The sequence below is a fragment of the Staurois parvus genome, unplaced genomic scaffold (assembly GCF_062004578.1).
Source record: "Staurois parvus isolate SC_StPar_1 unplaced genomic scaffold, SC_StPar_1.0 ptg000071l, whole genome shotgun sequence".
Classification (NCBI taxonomy): domain Eukaryota; kingdom Metazoa; phylum Chordata; class Amphibia; order Anura; family Ranidae; genus Staurois; species Staurois parvus.
In genome coordinates this window covers 843,806-863,900 of record NW_028317867.1, presented here as the reverse complement: position 1 = coordinate 863,900, position 20,095 = coordinate 843,806, and the positions used below count along the sequence as shown (strand labels likewise).

The 20,095-nt window shown below is 40.8% G+C and overlaps 1 protein-coding gene across 2 annotated transcripts in view; it reads left to right on the top strand.

Moving 5' to 3' along the window:
- Positions 1–19,082, top strand: part of SCFD2 (sec1 family domain containing 2) — a 615,832-nt gene extending 596,750 nt beyond the window's left edge. For both annotated transcript variants that reach the window (XM_089669243.1, XM_089669242.1), the window contains one exon: positions 17,402–19,082. In XM_089669243.1, the coding sequence (XP_089525369.1) occupies positions 17,402–17,494 (93 nt within the window). In that variant the 3' untranslated portion in view covers positions 17,495–19,082. The remainder of the gene's footprint in view (positions 1–17,401) is intronic.
- Positions 19,083–20,095: the final 1,013 nt, after the last annotated feature.

Genomic DNA, 20,095 nt, shown 5'->3' with positions numbered 1-20,095 from the left:
ACTTTTTGTGCAGCCCTAACTCCTCAAAATCATCTACAGTTTTAAATATTATATGTTTGTAAAAATAAATGGCAACTATGCCAAAGAAAACAATAAGAGTGTAAAAGGTATAGTGATACAACCCAGCAGATTGGAATCTTCTCATGCAGAAAAGTGTGAAAGTAAGAAAAATCACGATTAGAGAATTTTTTTTCTCCTTTTACTTGGAAAAACCAGTCATGCCAAGAAAATTTCATTCATTTACAAGCCACCAGTACCGCATGAGGAATGCTAGATGTCAGTTCAAAAAATCTCTTGTCTGAATTGAACCTTTGAGTAGTCATTAGATCTACCAGTGGGAATATTCTATATTAGAACTAGCAGGGGCGTCCCTAGGGTTGGTGTCACCCGGTGCAATAACACTTGGTGACACCCCCTCCGATGATCCCTGCAGAATGGTTCGGATCTGCGGATTGAGCATAATGAATCAGACTCCGATCCATTATGCTCCCCAATCCGCAGATCCGATCCATCCTGCGGGGATCGTCGGCTTGCTTTACAACTTACCTTTTCGTGGAGCGGGTCCGATGTCACCCCGTGCGGTAGGTTCACCCGGTGCAGCGCGCAGCCCCGGCACCTGCCTAGGGACGCCACTGAGAACTAGCCTAATACACATAAGCTGTACAGTACTATTGCTGCACCAACCCACATTACCTGTGTGGCCTGGGCTCAGATAGAGACCTGCCTCAGATCCTCCAAGCTAAGCACCTCCATGGTGCCATTGACCACTAGCCTACAGGGCACTTATACCCCCTTCCTGCCCAGGCCAATTTCCAGCTTTCAGCGCTCTCACACTTTGAATGACAATTGCACGGTCATGCAACACTGTACCCATAGCAAATTTTTATAATATTTTTGTGACAGATAGAGCTTTATTTTGGTGGTATTTAATCACCTCTGGGATTTTTATTTTTTCTTAAACAAACCAAAAACCACTGAAAATTTTGAAAATAAGTTTTTTCTTAGTTTTTGTTATAAAATTTTGTAAATAAGTGATTTTTCTCCTTCACTGATGTGCGCTAATGAGGCTGCACTGATGGACACTGATAGGTGGCACTGATGGGCACTGATGAGGAGGCACTGGTAGGTGGCACAGATGGGCATTGACAGGCATCACTGATGGGCACTGAAAGGCAGCACTCACATATGGCACTGATAGGTGGCACTGACTGGCACTGATAGGCGGCACTGACTGGCACTGATAGGCAGCACTGACTGGCACTGATAGGCGGCACTGACGGGCACTGATAGGCGGCACTGATTGGCAGCATTGATAAGTGGCACTTACTGGCATTGATAGGTGGCACTGATGGGTGACACTGAAAGGCAGCTCAGATGGGCACTGATATGTGGCACTGATGGGCACTGAAATGTGGCACTGATGGGCACTGGCAGGTGGCATGGATGAGCACTGAGAGCTGGCACTGATGGACACTGACAGGTGGCGCTGCTGGGGCTACACTGATCATCAGGGCACATTGATCAGTGCTCTGATGATCTGTATACATGTCCCCTCCGAGGAATGCCGATTACCGGCTCTCCTCTCCTCACGAGCTGTCAGCGTGACAGCTCGTGAGGAGAGAAATGCCGATAACCAGCATTTCTCTGTTTACATGTGATCAGCTGTGATTGGACACAGCTGATCACATGACCGAGCCGACATCTTCGGCTCTTTCCGTGGATTGGTGATCCGCTGTGTCCAAGGGTGTGCAAGGGACACAGCGCACCGCCGATCGCCGAGCTGCACGCTCCGGGAGCAGCGCAGCCTCGGTTAGAATGGGAGGACATCATATGACGTCCTCCCAGAACGAGGGAACCACCTTGCGTCCATCATATTACTACATGGCAGGCGGGAGGCGGTTAAAGTAATATCTGTAGAGAATGTCCAGCTTATTATTCTTCTATTAAAGGAGAAGTGCAGCCAAAGAGCATTTGGCTGTACTTCTCCTGTGGATCACAGGAGTGCAGTTTGTTCCGCACTTCTGTGACCTGTTTTCAGATAACAACAAGCTGAAGTCCACTTTCAGCTGACGTCGCTCATATGGTCAGGATACACCCAGCAGCCTGGACTGGCACCTGGCTCAGCCTCTCAGTGATCTGCTGAGAGCCTGAGCCAGCTGCTTCCACGCCCTCCACAGCCCAGCACTCTAGTGAGCACTGGGGGGGGTGAGCAGAGCAGAACTGAGCAATCGGCAATTGTCTGATCACTCAGTTCTCACCCTTAGAGGCGGTGGGGGACAGATGGAGCATGGGATCGATGCTTCATCTACTTTGGTAAGTATGATTTTAAAAAATTAATGAGATATATATATATATATATATATATATATATATACACACTTCTCTTTTAAATGCTCCTGCTAAAACATGTACAGAGAGTTCATAGGCTACAGGCAACATCAGTAGTAATCTCAGAATTGCGGATGCTGTTGACTGGTCAGAGAGGTCAAGGAACACAGAAATACGAGCACATCAAATGGAGGTAAAGAAGCCCATAAATACGAGTACATCAAATGGAAGTCAAGAAGCACAGAAATATGAGCACAGAAATATGAGCACATCAAATGGAGGTCAGAAAGCACAGAAATATGAGCACATCAAATGGAGGTCAAGAACAGAAATGTATGCACATTAAAGAACACTTCTCCAAAGGCCTAGATGTTTGCATACATGGGGCTCAATATGGGGCATAAGACAAAGTTGTTGCACCTTTAGTTATAGCTTGTTTTGGATTGAATAGGGAATGGATAAACCTCTGTCAGGGTTTCTTTGTCATGTAGTCCCATTGTGGAGATTTGCCTTAGTTTCTTGTACTGTAGACACAACAGGAAGTGAGTGGATATCTCTCCAAAGAGAGGGAAATCCCCTTAGACAGTTGTCACCAGAACACATTACCCCCCCCCCCCATTCCTGTTTTAGTGGCAACTCAAAATGTTTCCTGTCTCAGTGATAATGATCATCAGGACAAATGAAGAGGAGGATGAATGGTCCCCCATATAAGTTCAAACCTTTTCAAATTCTAACAGTTCAAATCTGCACACATTCAAACCACAATGTAGTCTCAACATGGTCTAACACTGATGTGTCAGTCCCCATTTCAAAATTTCAGGTATAACCCTTACTGTTTGTGTGAATGTAATATAGGGAGAGACTGCATACAGTTATACTAACAATGTTTTAAAAGGCAAATAATGAATGTGATCAAATGAACGGAACTATATGTTTGATGGGTCCATTGTCTGCCAAATGTTGCTGAAGTCTATAAATAGTACAGAAAGCTACTAAAGCCAATATCTGTCCAATTTAGATCTGACAAAATTATGTGGGAAATTGCATTAGTGATTCATGAATTGTAAAAGTTTACTGTTTACTTTAGTTGTATTCTCCTTTTTTGACTATTTTTAGTTTCCTGCATGCCACTGGTCTATTCCTGTCTTACAGTCCATTTTAAGAAATATCATGTAATGCAGTGTTGGGGGGAGAAGTGTCTTTATGAATGTGTTATTTATGCATTCTTAGGCCCTGTGGCTTCCTATGCACTTGAATGAGGTGTGCATGACATGCTGACAATGTATGGCACCATTCCTGTGATCTCAGAGCTAAGTTTAGAATTATATGTAATAAAGAATAAACTATAAAATCCAAAATTAGATAGCAGTCAATTCAGTTTCAGCTGTAGTTTTACTAGAATAGTTTAGAATAGGAGTATCTGATTAGTAGCCATGGGTAACACAGTTATTTTACCTTTCATCCAGATAAAACGACAACCTTCAAAAAGCTTCAGTATAGTTTGAGGATATTTATATTAACATAAAATAATTATTCCTTTAGTCCTGAGAAAATACAAAGTTGAAATACATGTACAGTGCCTTGAAAAAGTATTCATACCTCTAGAATTTTTCCACACTTTGTCATCTTACACCCAAAAACGTAAATGTATTTTATTGGGATTTTATGTGATAGACCAACACAAAGTGGCACATAATTGTGAAGTGGAAGGAAAATAATAAATGGTTTTAAAATTTGTTTACAAATAAATATCTGAAAAGTATGGTGTTCATTTTTATTCAGCCCCCCTGAGTCAATACTTTGTAGAACCTCCTTTCGTTGCAATTACAGCTGCAAGTCTTATTGGGTATGTCTCTACCAGCTTTGCACATCTAGAGAGTGACATTTTGCCCATTCTTTGCAAAGCTCTGTCAGGTTGGATGGAGAGCTTTTAGAGAGAGTGAGGACTTAACCCGGTCATGTTACAGTGCTAGGTTCTGACAGTTGGCTGCTACAGTGGGGGAAAAAAAATATATGATCTCCTGCAGATTGTGTAGGTTTGCCCACTTACAAAGAAATGAAGGGTCTATCATTTTTATCATAGGTATATTTTAAATAATAGAGACAGAATGTCAACTAAAAATCCAGTAAAAACACATGATCCAAATGTTATAAATTGAGTTGCAGTTCAGTGAGTAAAGTAAGTATTTGATCCCCAAGCAAAATACGACTTAGTACTTGGTGGGAAAACTTGTTGGCAAGCACAGAGGTAAGACATTTCTTGTAGTTGGTTACCAGGTTTGCACACCTCAGGAGGGATTATGGTCCACTCTTCTTTACAGATCTTCTCTAAATCCTTAAGGTTTCTTGGCTGTCGCCAAGTTTTATCTCCCTCTATAACTTTTCTATAGGATTAAGGTGTGGAGGCTGGCTAGGCCACTCCATGACCTTCATGTGCTTCTTCTTGAGCCACTGTTTTGTTGCCTTGGCCGTGTGTTTTGAGTTATTGTCATGCTTGAAGACCCATCCACGACCCATCTTCAGTGTTCTGGCTGAGGGAAAAAAGTTCTCCGATATTTTACAATGCATGGCCCCGTCCATTGACCCCTCAATGCAGCAAAGTCAGCCTGTACCTTTAGCAGAGAAACAGCCCCATAGCATAATGTTTCCACCTCCGTGCTTGACTGTAGGAATGGTGTTCTTAGGGTCATAGTCAGAATTTTCTTCCTCCAAACAAGGCGAGTCAAGTTAATGCCAAAGAGCTAAATTTTTTGTCTTATCTGTCCACAGCACTTTCTTCCAATCCTTCTCTGAATAATTTAGATGTTTACTGGCTAACTTCAGATGGGCCTGTACTTGTGCCTTCTTGAGGAGGGGGACCTTGTGGGCACTGCAGGATTTCAATCCATGGCTACGTATTGTGTTACCAATGGTTTGTTTGGTGACTGTGGTCGCAACTGCCTTGAGATCATTTGTAAGCTCCTCCCGTGTAGTTCTGGGCTGATCCCTCACTTTTCTCATGATCATCCTTACCCCATGAGGCAAAATCTTGCATGGAGCTTCAGAATGAGGGTGAATGATGGTTATTTTGTATTTCTCCAATTTGCGAATAATTACAATAAACAGTTGTCTCCTCTCTAAGCTTCTTGCTGATGGTCTTGTAGCCCATTGCAGCCTTGTGCAGGTCTACAATCTTGTCCCTTATGTCTTATGACAGCTCTTTGGTCTTGCCCATAATGATGGTGAGGTTTGAATGGAAGAAAGATTCTGTGGACAGGTGTCTTTTGTACACATAACAAGTTGTCATTAGGAGCACCTTCTTAAATTGACAGGACTAATCTGTGTATCACATGAGCACATAGCCAGTCTGTGGGAGCCACAATTATTGTTGGTTGGTAGGGGATCCAATACTTATTTTACTTACTGAACTGCAACTCAAATTATAACAGTTGTATCATGTGTTCTTTCTGGATTTTTGGTTGATATTCTGTCTCCATCATTTAAAATACACCTATGATAAAAATTATAGACCCTTCATTTCTTTGTAAGTGGACAAACTTACAAAATCTGCAGGGGATCAATAATTATTTTCGCCACTGTAGATCCAAACACTGCATCATGGGTGGAAGTCACATGCTCCCACATACATCGAAGAGCAGCCACAGCAGAAGAAGCAGTGAGGGAGCACTGTGAAAGATATCACAAGGTGATCAGAAGGTATGGGGTGTTGGATGTACTAGCAGATTTAGATACACTAACAAACTGAAGCTAAACTCCAGCTAATACTTTATAAGCAGTTACAGCAAACAGTTTTCCTTTTGGAATAAAGGTTTTATTTAAATAAAAGCTTATCATTGTAAGTACCCATGTCAGTGGTAAATGGTTTGTCTCAACCCTCTAACTGCTAGATCTGGAAGACAGCTTGTTCTGCTGAAAAACAACAGACTTACTGGCCAGATCACCAGGTGAAAATAAAAGAGAGCCTAAGAAAACCAATACAGCTATCACATCTAATAATTTGTAAGCTACAATATAATACATGTTTGCTTTGGGGCTTAAAGTGGTTGTAAAAGCAGAAGTTTTGTTCTTTACCTTAATGCATTCTATGGATTAAGGTAAAAAACCTTCTGCATGCTTCTCCCCACACAGACCCCCCTTACTTGATCCCAATCCAAATCCAGCAATGTGCATGAGGGCAGTGGCTCTGTTGGCTATCTCCCTCCTTATTGGCCCAGAGACAGTAGCAGGAGCCATTGACAGTCACAGCCAGTGAGGAGGGGTGGGGCTAAGTCATGCACAGTATGTCTGTTGACAAACCGGAACAAGCCTGTACGAGTGCCACCACAACAAGTGGCTTTCAAGGAGCGCTGGCGGGGGACCCCAGAAGACTTAATTATAACATGCTTATTATTTTTATAAAAATTGAAAATTGAGCATTTACAATCACTTTAATACCACTTTAAGACTGACGTCAGAGGGACGATTTTTTTTTCATGGCGATTACCTCTATTTTGTTTATAGTGATATCTTGCTCAGAAATCTATAATGTTTTTCTTTTGGAATTGTTAACTCTGAGATCCAGTAACATATCATGACAGCGGCAAAATCACTAAAGGCAAACACTCTTAGTCTGTATGAAATGTTTCTCAAATCACTGAAAAAGAGTGATTTGTAGCAGAGCAAACCCCAGTGCTGTAGCACGATCATTTGCAACTGTAACAATTGAATTGCTAGCTGCATCACTGGCATTAGCGAATTTAGCAGTGATGAATCTCCGCTACAAAATCATGTACAGTATCTGGCATCAGCCTAACTGTAGTTGAGAAATGTGAGGTCACCAACTTTCCTGGGCTGGATTTGTTAATATCAGGACCTGCTGAACTGAATTACCAACCCATTGGCTGGTATAACATTCCCTTATATGTGTTTTAGCTGTGTATTTAGCTGTTTGCCACTTGCTGGTAAACTTTCTTCCTTGGTAGACCTATAGTTAATTTGCACCCGTGCCCTTTTTCAAGTCCTTCTGTTAGAACTGCCCAGTAATACTACTGACATCAAGCTTGGGGTGACCATTCTCATTGCCTCTGCTTGCTGATCACAATATCTTGTTGTTTTGACCAGTTTGTTAAGAGGATTAGGCTTGTCAGTGGTGAAAGTGTTAAGAATTATTTTCTGCCCACTTTAGTGCTCAGTTGAGCATTGTACTCTGTCAATAGCTGCACTAAGTGAAAGACTTCATTCTGCTGATTTCAGATCCTTTTACCTATTTCTCGTCTCTTTCATCGCTTTCAAATAGAACACCAAAAATGTTCTTGCTGGTTTCATCGCCAGCTCAATTGTTGCGTATTGATAGATGGGACTAGTGCAGCTTCTCAAAAAAAAAAAAAAAAAAAATAATGAAGCCCGAAAATAACAGGGCATCATTAGTGAGAGGGATATTTTAAAACTATGTGGATGGAATGTTGGCTGACTTTCCAGAACGCATTGAGTTTTGACAGCAGTGACACTCCATTTGGCAGACTACCAGCTTCAGGTTGACCTAGGTGACAGGTCACTTTCTAATGAAGAATGATGGTCTGCTAACTTGGCAACAACAATTGCATGAAAATTGTGCACTGCTGTGCTCTTTTAAAAACATGCATGTAGTGATTACAGGGTTAATAGAAACCGTAATGATCTTTGCATGCATTCCTCACTCAGGAGCAACATAGTGGGGGATAATAATTGCTGAATTAGGAAAGGTAATTGAACTTTCACTGCAGCAGTGCAAACCAGTTCAGTTTGTTGGTTGAAGTTTCATAGTTCAGTTCAACATAGCAAACATTTGTGGTTCTATGTATACGGGACTATTAAAGCTATTACTATTGCTCTCAGTTCAATTTTTAAAAGAGTTATTGTAACTAAAGAACTAATAATGTTTTCTTCTTATTTTGGTTGTCTGTAGAGCAGGGGTGTCAAACTCCATTTCATTGCGGGCCTCATCAGCATTATAGTTGCTTTTAAAGGGCCGGTTGTATCCGTAAGACTGTATAGAAAGTCAGTGAGCGCTCAGAGAAGATGATTATGTATAAGTAAGCTGCTAGCACTAAAGGACTTGGTATCCTCAGTAATAATAAATACAGAAAATGTGCAGCGCTTATGATATGAGCCAGTAAATTATATATAAATGCATATAGTGAACATATATCTGAATGACAAAAATAATGGAATAGACAGCAATACCCAATATGATCACAGTGAGGCGCTCTAATCAGCTCTATGGTGAGAAGAATATATAAATATATTTTTATATATATATATATATATATATATATATATATATATCTCAATAATTCAAAAGGAACTGTTAGGCAATGAACATGGTAAGAATAACATGACACTAAAAGGTCAGTGTAAAGGTGATGATGAAATTAGTGACTGTAGTGGAATGGGTACATAAATAACAATAACAGATAAAGTCCAATCATGAATGAATCTGTGAATAATTGGTGACTTCCAGTGATGGTGAATCCATGAAAAAGATTCCTTTATATGCACTCACCAGAAGCTCATATTATAATACGCAAATACAGCAATAAAGCACACTCCTCCACAGGCAGGTCAGGCTATGTTGCAATCAGACACAGGACCATGAAATTTAGATATATCAGAATGGAGGGGTATCTTCAATTCGGCAAACAATCCTCAAGAAGAACCAGGCAGGGATCCCGAAGGATAAGCTCACAAAAGATCCCAGAGAGAAATCGGCTAATAGTATTTTATTAAAGGATTCGTAAAACATCCATGTGGAGTAAGCAAATAACATGGAAACCACTCACAAAGATGGCCGCTGAAGCATCATACGGACATGGTGGCGTGACGTCAATATGCAGGCTCCTCCCTAGGAAATTGCGTATTGACGTCATACCGCTGTGTCCATATGATGGGGCGGAGACGAGGGAGTGCTGCTCAGCTGCACAGAGAGGCACAGGATCTGTATGAGGAGTTCTGTCTGTCTTTCTGCTGAGACCAGGATTGGGGGGGGTAGCAGAGACAAGCTCCTATGCGGTTGAAAGAATCACAGGATCTGGTGGAGTTCTGCTTGTTGACTGCTAAGACCAGGAGGGGAGGGAAGGGTAGCAGCGACAAGCCTCTCTGCAGCTGCAAGGAGAAGCATAGAATCTGGCAGAGGAGTTCTGTCCTCTCTGCTGCCAACTGCTGAGACAAGGTGGGGGCAGTGACAAGGGGATGTTACAGCTGCATGAGAGCTGTGAGGTCACATGAAATAGTCTGGTGGGCTGCATTCAGCCCACAAGCGTTGTGCTTGACACATATAATGTAGAGTAAGGGATGATTAAAACCCCCATCAGGTTTTTTGCAGTCTGTGTCCAATTAGGAAGCTTTTCCTTCACTCTCTGTCTTGGAGACACAACATGAAGTAAGAGGAAATCTGTTCAAAGTGGGGAGAGCTTTCCATACATGGACCCTGCTGAACCAGGAAACAATGTCAATCAATGTAGGGGCAGTGTGAATGTACAGAAGTTGACCTACCGTTCGTCTGTACAACTGCAATGTTGGAACATTTCCACTCCATCAGCGCCACGGGCTATAGCCAGCAGTGCTGATCAGTGTATTTCCCGCCATCAAAATATAAAGGCACAGTGGAAGTATTTCCCCATCCGCCTCAAACATGTGGATGGGGGAATCAAGTCCATTTTTTTCTGTTCAACCAACTGGTTGAATGGAAAGAAAACCCAAAAAAATTCTATTTGCTGGCTTAGCCAGTTGTCACTGAAAAAGGTATTCTCATCGGAAGATTTCTCCTCCAGTAAAATTTGGGATTTTGATAATGGTCACCAGGAAAAATAGAGAGAGTGAATCTCCACAGTGGAGAGCAGGGACAGTTATCAACAAAAACCTGGAAGGTATAAGTGAAAGGTGTGGAATCCAGAGTCTATTGTGTGCCGTACAGTAACTCCGATTAGGCAGGTCTTTCATGTATAGGGGCCTCTACAGGGCTCTTCAGATGAAATCCAGGAAATGTTGCAGAAAGGTAGTAGAGCACCACATCAGTATATACAGGTTTAGCAGCCTGTTGCTGTAGCCTACAACAAGACTGGCTGTAGCAACCACCTGCTGAAGCCTGCACTTCTACTTTTGAACTTTTTTTTTAACACATTTGAGTCTGTCATCCCATTTTTAACAGAATTTTGAGGCCTGAAAGTGGTGGCATTTTGAAACCCCCAAAAGCCATTGGTCTGATTTTTTGTTTTATTTTGATGCCAAAATAAACACTTTTGAACTGCTATTTATTGTAACATCTATACCTTATGCAATATAAACCAGACATGAATATTTTGGCACTTCTTCACGCAAGTGAGGCGAAACCCTTAATCCCTGGATTAGTCATCCCCATTTTCCCCATCTGTTCTGGTAACAACTTTAACATTCTGGATTTCCATTCATTTTAACTCCCAGTTAAAGGACGAATATGGAAAGTGGATTTCTCCAGTGGGGACACAGACAGAAGTAAAAAAAAAAAAAAAAAACACCTCCCCCACTCTATCCAAATGTATTGACTTTAAATGTACAACCGTACCTCGGTTTACGAACGCCTCGGTTAACGTAATTTTCAGCTTACGAATGAAAATCCATTGAAAATTATGCCTCGGTTTAAACATTTTTTTCGTAATATGAAGCAAGTTTCCTCAGGATGCATTGCACCTGGGAGGTTTATAGTGCCGGCCCCGTGCCTTTAAAGTGCACTGTTAAAAGAGTTTTGAACAGCTAAGACTTTTTTTTTACTTTTTCCTGACCTTCAGAATGGATTAATTGGTTTTCAATGCATTTACAAAATTTTTTCGCAATACGAAGCAAGTTTCCCCAGGATGAATTTGCGGCTGGGAGGTTTATAGTGCCAGCCCCATGCATGCTGGAGTCTGTGGGTAGCATGTTGCGTCGAGTGTGGAGGTGTTGGAGCGGTTTTGGATCCATTCTGGAAATTTTTAATCATGTCCCTGTACAGTATTTACGCCTTTTAAGTGCATTTTATAAAGAGTTTTGAACAGATAAAATACTTTTTTTTTACTTTTTTCTGGCCTCCAGAATGGATTAATTGGTCTTCAATGCATTCCTATGGGAAATCGCGTTTTTGTTTACGAATTTTTCGCAATACGAAACGTCCCGGAGAACGCATTAAATTTGTAAACCGAGGTACGCCTGTACTTTGAATTGCAATAAATCAGCAAGACAGAGGTCAGCTGGAAGATCTCACATCATGTGACAAAGCAGCCAAATATAAAAAATACCTTTTGGCATATAATTCCCAATTAGATGCAGCAGAGCACTTCTCCTGTGTTAATGCCCTGGCTCCTTCCATTGTTCTCGCTTCACAGGTAAATGTCAGGTCTTTGTTATTACATACATACTGGACTTCTTTTAATTGCTGGAATGGGAAGAGCTGCTTAGTGATTACTGGAATCTACTGTTCCCTGAAAGAAGAACCTTGGTTTACAGGTTTAGCTTTGCTCAGCTATGACATCCTGTGAATAAGGAGTGTCCTCTCATGGGTCCTTCTGTAATAATTTTGTTCTGCCTGACTCCTAATAGGATCCCTTGGATTGCTGTCAGTTCATTCTTTCCTTCTGTTCTATGCTATGTCTCCTTAGCGCTGCAGATTGGAGATGAGACATTCCCTCACGCCCTGCTGTGCTTTGTGCATTCATTAAGGCTGCCAATGCCACTGGGGACACAGAGTGCTGTTTCTTTAATTTTTTATGACCACACAGGTCAACTTTATAGGATAAACACTTTTCTAGAAAATTGCAGAGGCATGACAGAACAGAGCATCTTACAAAAAAATAAATGTAACTTTGTAGCTCCATTGATGAAAATTCTCAATCACACTGCAAGGCCTGTATGGGTCATTATAGTCAGTACTCTTTATGACTTATCCCAATCATCTTCATCCCTGTGTAGGTGGTTCCTTCCTCCTGGAGGATTAACATCTGTAGCAACCGAGAACCACGCCATATTCTCCCCACGTGGACCGCTGAGCCACAGCTACCATTGCCAGCAGTAATGTTAGTACGCATGCTCGATTTGCGGCAAAATGTATACAATTCACATTCAGCTAGCAGTACTCCTGTCAAAGGTGACCTATTAAAGTGAATAGGATAGCACTGCAACCGCATGTAATGCACACAGTCGTAGTGCAGTGTGCTGGGCTTTTATTGGTTAACACAGGCATTGAGCTCTTATGAGGTCACATTTAATTATTTGTTGACCTGCAGTTTTCAATAAAGTACAGCCATCCTTTACATCCCATTCACACCTGTGTGACTTGTCATGCGACTTTGGACACCAAAGTCACATGACAAGTCATACCCCATGTTTTCCAATGATATCCATTGATATGTGCGACTTAAATTTGTAGCAACTTCAAAGTAGTTCATGCAATACTTTGGTCCAACTTTCATGCAACTTGAGGGCCATAGACTTCAATGTTAACCCTCAAAAGTTGTAAGAAAGTTGTACCTGAATGTTTTACATGCAACAGTGGTTCAACAGTGGGTAGACTTTGCAGAAGGACAACAAGTCATTTTCAAGTTGCACTCCAAAGTTGTGCCACTTTGGAATTGTACAAGTATGAATGGAGCCTTAAAGTGTTACTAAACCCACAACAGTAAAATCAGTCTATATATGCAGTGAAGCATGCTTGATATACGCACTGTGGAACCTAAGGGGTTAATCCTCTGCACTGTGTAAAAAGGCAGTTTGATCCTTTCTTCTCTGCCCCTCCTCTTGTTGAAATGTCCACCTGATGCAGACTGAACCCATGGTCACATGCACATGCTCAGTTTGGTGTGTATTGCTAGAGAGGTTTTTTTTTTTTCGTTGGGAGGGTGCATGGGATCAGCACAGGGCCAATCAGTACTGTACAGACAGAGGGTCAGGGGTTTCACATCCTCCTAGAGCAGAATGAAAACTCCTCCTCTAAGCTTTAACCAGTGCTCTGCTGAAGTCACAAGACTGCTCTAACTGCTGATGAGAAAAGGTATTTAGCAGTTTAAAATAAAATAATTGCATTTCCATGTTGTGTGTACTGTGGGATACCAGATAGAGTGAATGCAGGGTCCTGGGTTTAGTAACACTTTAAGAAGCATGTTTATGATCCTGTTCAATAACTTAATAGTATTCAGCACTCCTTATGGATGCCATAATAGATTTATTTTGCAAAATAAAATAAGGAAAAGTTGGATAGGCAGCTTTGCATGACACCACATACATTTCCACTAAGTATAATGCTACAAATGTTAGAAAACACTGTCCCGTTGTCTGCTGCCAGATAAGTACATTTGTGAGGGTCAAAATCACTTTCCAGCTTCTTATTTCAATAGCTCTAAAGAATACAATCAGGTAAGTGCAGCAGTTTCCAGGCAATGTGTTAGACTCAGCAATCCAGTCACGAATGTCTGTTGTCAAGTTGTTCTGTACTCATACAAAGCATATTCTCAGAGTGATCCTACTTTGGTGATTGTTGTAAGAGAATGGCATAGCAGGTAGAGTTTTCTCATATAGTGCTTTGTTGATATTTAATGCAATCAATGAAAATGGTGAGACTATTATTAGAACAGAGAAGTTATGAAAAGACTTTGACCTAATTATTCATACATACAATATATGATACACTTGAACTTCATGGTACTTAAGAACTGAATACGTAAAATACATTAGCATCAAAGTAATGTAATGTGTAAGCCACCAATAAACTGGGCTGCCTTTGTTGTTAGGCCCATTAATGTACTGTCTGTGGCCCACAAAGTAGGGAAAGGGTATATGACCGAGTACATGAGTCATTTGTACCCTTATCAGTTTACTACAAGGGTCTGCTCTTCCGGAGAAATGGAATAATATCCCTGTTTCAATTACCCTATTCCGAGGCTGTATCTCATTGGCACGCAGGTTTTCCTAAAATGATCACCAGGAGATACCGCAGTGGTGGACACTTTATTTCCAAATATTACCCCTAGTGCTGCAAAATCAGCACCTTAAGTGATTCTGCCTCTTTGGAGGTAAACCTCGCATTTCTTTACCCCAAATGAACAATGTAGACTGCAGTCACTGGCACCTTTTCTGTGTGTTGGGGCTCATATTAATTTTGATTAGTTCTGTTACCTGTACCATTAAAGAAGAGGCTACACTCTGCTGTTGCTAACCAACAGCTTTATATGTGGTGATACTGCTGGACAGTGGGAAGTATTGCTGTGAGGATGAAACACAATGGGGAGAATGCCTAGCACACGACAGGGAATATACACTCACTGGCCATTTTATTAGGTACACCTGTTCACTTGCATGGTAACACAAATTGCTGATCAGCCAATCACATGGCAGCAATGGGGAAGAAAAGGGATTTAAGTGATTTTGAACATGGCATGGTTGCTGGTGCCAGACAGTCTGGTTTGAGTATTTCAAAAACTGCTGATCTACTGGGATTTTCACGTACAACCATCTCTAGGGAAATCGAGACTCATCAGACCCGGCAACGTTTTTTCAATCTTCTATTGTCCAATTTTGGTGAGCCCGTAGCCTCCATTTTATGTTCTTAGCTGACAGGAGAACTTCAGCAAGTCGTCTTCACCACATCTAGATGCATAGACCAAAATGTCCAATTTTGGTGAGCCTGTAGTCTCTATTTTATGTTCTTAGCTGACAGGAGAACTTCAGCAAGTTGTCTTCACCACGTCTAGATGCCTAAATGCATTGAGTTGCTGCCATTTGGTTGGCTGATTAGCAATTTGTTTTACCAAGCAATTGAACAGGTGTACGTAATAAAGTGGCTGGTGAGTGTATGTCCCCGCTTATAAAAGCGGGATATTTGGAGTGGTTAATGTAAGGTGAAATTTTGTTATGCAGTGTATGTAATCTCCCTCCCCTACTTTTTCCCCAGTGGGCAGAACGCTGGATGCTGCCAAACAATAATCCGTGCAGATATCTTGCATCTTTATCCAACTCGCTTACTTATTAGAGGACTCTACAGCGTTTGTATTTGATATTTCATGTGACATGATCCCATTCAATTTCTATAGACACTATACTCGTCATTGAATAAATGTTTATTGTTTGGGTAGTTTTGGATAGAGCAGGGAAGGGTTAGAGCCCCTGTCAAGTTTTTATTGCTGTTAGGGAAGATTTAACTTCTCTTTTCGGTCTGTTGGATATTGTCAGTGAAATAGAAAATGATGGGAAAAGCAACATTTTACAGTTGTTCCCAGAACAGGAATAGAGGTGAAATCTTAGAATGCAAATGTGTTCTGGAGACAACCGTCTAAGAGAATTCCTCTCACTTTGTAGAAATGTCTAAATGTCTCCATCACATGAAGTATCCCCAATAGGACACAGACAACAAAAAATAAACTGACAAGCATTTTAACTCTTCCCTACTCCGTATCCAAAACTAAGACTTTTTGGTATACATACATTTTAAGTTGAACAATAACCTATGCAGCAATGGTAGTATAAAAAAATCACTACAAAGAGAGTAACAAGAAAGATACAATTCAACATAGCGATCAATATATTATACTTCTGTGGTGTCCTCATGCCTCAAACAATCTTGGTAAATGTGTGGAAATTTGAATTTATGTTCTTTTTCATCCTGGGATGTCAGAGTAATTGTCAACAGCAAACATGTTCATGTTCCATAATGCAGTGGGAACTTCCCTTACAGTGGTTTTTGTTGAGCTGTGTGGTCCAGCACCATGAGGCAGTAAAGGAAGTGAACACAGATATAATTGGCTTTATTCATTAAGAAGGTCAAAGAATAGTAATTAACCAAACAACAGACAAAAGCATTGTGTGGACAAGCCAGGTAGGAGGAGAAAGTGTAACTGTAAGGCCCCTCCTCTCTGAGTAATAGATTCACCAGCTCATCAGTATATGGCTCAGGCCTTGTAACGTAAACACAATGCACCAAAATAATTAGACTAAAGATAGTCCAGAAAGAGGTTACCTCCATAGGACCATTGAAAATAGTTTACAAAAATTGTATAGTTTTTGGTACCAAAGCTAAAAAAAACACCTCCATCATACACCCATTACAATATGACAATGTTGTCATGAGAAGTTCAGACAGTGACTAGCAAGGCACATCTACTCTATCTTTAAGGCACCACAAATTCTCAAGGAATACTGCACACATTAAAGGGGTCGTAAATCAAATCCATGGGTGCTCAACCTGTGGCCCTCCAGTTGTTGCATAACTGCAAGTCCCATCATGCCTTTGCCTTTGAGAGTCATGCTTGTAACTGTCAGCCTTGCAGTTCCTCATGGTACTTGTAGTTCCGCAACAGCTGGAGTGCCACAGGTTGAACACCCAGGATCTCTTCTATCCACAACCGAAATTATGGGCTGCAAACAGGGCTACACAGCCTCTGGCTATTTAATTTAAAAACTGTAAAGCAGCCCAAAAATATGCTTGGATGTATGAACTAGGCTGCAGCCGAAAAATAAAATAACCTAGCTCTTGTTGATAATAACCATACTCCTATTTAAAAATAAATTGCACAAGTTGGAAATGGGAAAATCTAGATCAAAGTCCTTTCAAACGTGTAGGACCGCACAGCTTTTTAGCCATAAATTCCATTTGGGACAAAGGATCAAGCCCATCCAGTCACATCAATACGTGTAAAGCAGGAGCTAAAGATAGCAAAGAGCAGTATTGGCGACACAGAAAATAAAGCACGGCCAAGCAAAGTAGAAAGTGGTACAGGACAGTTCAACAGGTAGGCAGTAGGAGTCAAACACTATGGATAGCATATATAGATATCGGCCCATATATAGAATAAGAATAGCCCATGGGAGCTAGTTAGGTTTCGGTTTATTGTAGTAATTGGGCGTGCATAAGTGTACTTTTAAATTGTTTAATTGCACATTAGCTGCTCTGTCAGATGAAACTAAGTGACATTTTTTTGTTGGTTACATTTGTTAAGCTTGACAGATGTTCAGTATACAAAACCACACATTTTAATTATTATGCACTACATCTTTAAGCAGACAGATGATAGAAAACAAATCTTTTTCTTCTTTTACAATTTTTTTTTTGTTTTTGTAGGTGGTGGTGCTGTCCACAAGACTTCTGAAGCCTTCTGACATTCTTGAACTGTTGTTTGCGGCAGATCGTCTATATCCAGACACCGGCATCTAATTGTCTTATTTCCTTTCATCAGATGAGTGATGGTCCCGGGTTAAAAACACATCAAGTTTTGCTCTGATTTTCTAATGTCTAAAACACGTTCCAGAGCTCCAGAGTTTTCAATCTGAGTTTGTTTATTTGTATTCCCTAAAAATGTATATTTGTTCAGGAAATTGCTGGGAGAAGAAATGGTCTGCAAATGTGCCTTGTTAGTATTCCATTCCTTGTTATCTCTGTCATCTGTGCACATGTTTTATCGTAGATATTAGAAGATTGTTGACTTACCCTACCTCAGTCCTGCAGTACAACATCTACCCATAATCTATGGTTGGCTTCAGATAAAGTAGAACTCAGAAGCCAGATATCCTTTAGCCTGAGAGTCTATTGTTTCACTGAGACAAGAATGGCATTGATAAAGCTAGCCACAGACATTAGATAACTGTCAGATTTCATAGCATTGGGGGCCAATGGTCATGTCTGTGGCCACACAAACAGACATCCGCAGGAAGTTATTCATTGTCATGACAAATTTGTTCTTCCATGTGATTAGGCTGTGATAAGCTGATGCTGGAGGAGGAGGAATGGGGGGGAGAGGTGTGACTGCCTAAGGTATAGACATTTATGCTCTCATGCTCAGTTGAAGGGCCAATACTGTCTATGCAAGTATCTTTGTAACATTTTCATAGATTAAATTGACACGAAACTATATCCTTATACTTCAAAAGTAATCCAGACACATCCACTACCTAATAGCCCTGTGATGTATTTTTCATGAAATTGTTTCTTCCTGTGTTTTTCTGCCTCTTTATAACATCCTCCTTGAGCTGCCAAACCTTTCCTTTTTCCTCTGAATTCCGTTTGTTTGCAATGACCGGTGCACATTAGTTGTGGTCATGTGCACTGCTCTGTGCACACTAAAAATGCCATAGTCCCCAGTTCATCTTGGGTGAGCAAGAGAGGATGGCTCCATTCCTACATACAGTGGGACCATGGGGAACGAATATAGCCACCATCTAACAGGAATTGGATCACAGCAGCAAAACAAAGAGGAGGTTTGGAGACCTTGAAGAGTTTGAGAGCAATGGAAGGAACGTTTTTTGAGTTAAGAATACATACTTGAATAGATTTTTTTTTCTTTTTAAACCAGAGCTTAGTGTCACTTTATATTTTGCCAACATGATTGACTATGGTCTAATGTCTGTATCTAACTAAATACTGCATGCAAGAATTGCAAACTAAGTACAAGTTCTCTTTAAGCATTTTTGTGCATATCAGACTTAGTTGGAGGTCAAGTCAGAATAAATGGCTATCAATGGTCTGGTGTCTGTGGCCACCTACGAACAGGTATTGCTTCATCATTTGAAGACTTACAAGTCCCATTATACCCTTCCAGGCAGAATCTGACATAGCATACTGGAACTTGTAGATCTCAACTGGAGATCAGTTAATTTTCTGTAGGTGTAATGACTAAGATTCTTTAGCTGCCAGTTATTATACATTATATCTTCTTTTCCTGCAATAAGCTTTAACATGTTGCTCATTATCTACTCTTCCCTTATGATGGCAAGTTCTGACAATAATAAAATTCACTTTAATTGTATGTGTTGGCTCCTTTATTAGCTAATAAGCATGTCTGTGAATGGATTAATAATGTTTCACAAGATGCTGTTCTAGTAGATGTTGTAAGGTAAGTACATTAAGATCTTGGCATTTGATGCCTCTGCATAGTAAATTGCTCCATATCTGTAGCTGTCTAAAGGAACAGCTATTGCTCATAGCTTTTTGAATTTCATTTTTTTGTAGACTACGAATTAATCATTGCAGTATATACCAGTATATATTAGTGATGATCCACAGCTGGGAACACATTAGCATGAAAGTTCCTGCTACATTTAAGAAAAAAACTTCAACTGCATAGGATTTTCTAATCACGGTCTGATGAAGACAGCAAGTCCCTCCAGCTGTGTTTGACACAATACTGTATTTATCTTGTAGGCAAATTAGACCCAAGCATAGAGCAGCTCAGTTTATATCAAACATAACGCATTGTCAGAGGTATAGCAAGAAATTCACAGCACCCCATAGCAAAGTTTCTAGGGAACTTATTAGTGGTAGGTGGCCTAAAATGCACCTCCCTTAACATTGTCAGATGGTGCTGGACTTTAAATTCCAGCTAAAGCCTAACTAGTTCTAAAAATGCTCTCCCCCAACACCTATACTAACTAACTTCTGTAAGAAAGATGCAGATACTTACCTATTTTTCAAGTTGCTCCAGTCCAGTCATGTGATCCAGCCCCCTGTGTCAGCCAGTGGCAGCTGCAGGGAAGAGGAGGGATTGCCAAGAATGGCTGCACAACAGGAGCCTATGGGTGATGTCATCACTTCTGGCTTTCCCAGCCGTTGGCTGACACAGTGGGGTTTATTTACTAAAGCTAGAGAGTGCAAAATCAGGCTCACTTCTGCATGGAAACCAATCAGCTTCCAGGTTTTATTGCCAAAGCTTAACTGAACCAGATGAGGTTAGAAGCTGATTGGCTACTTTGCAGAAGTGAGCCTGATTTTGTACTTTCCAGCTTTAGTAAATAAACCCCAGTGGATCATGTGACTGAACTG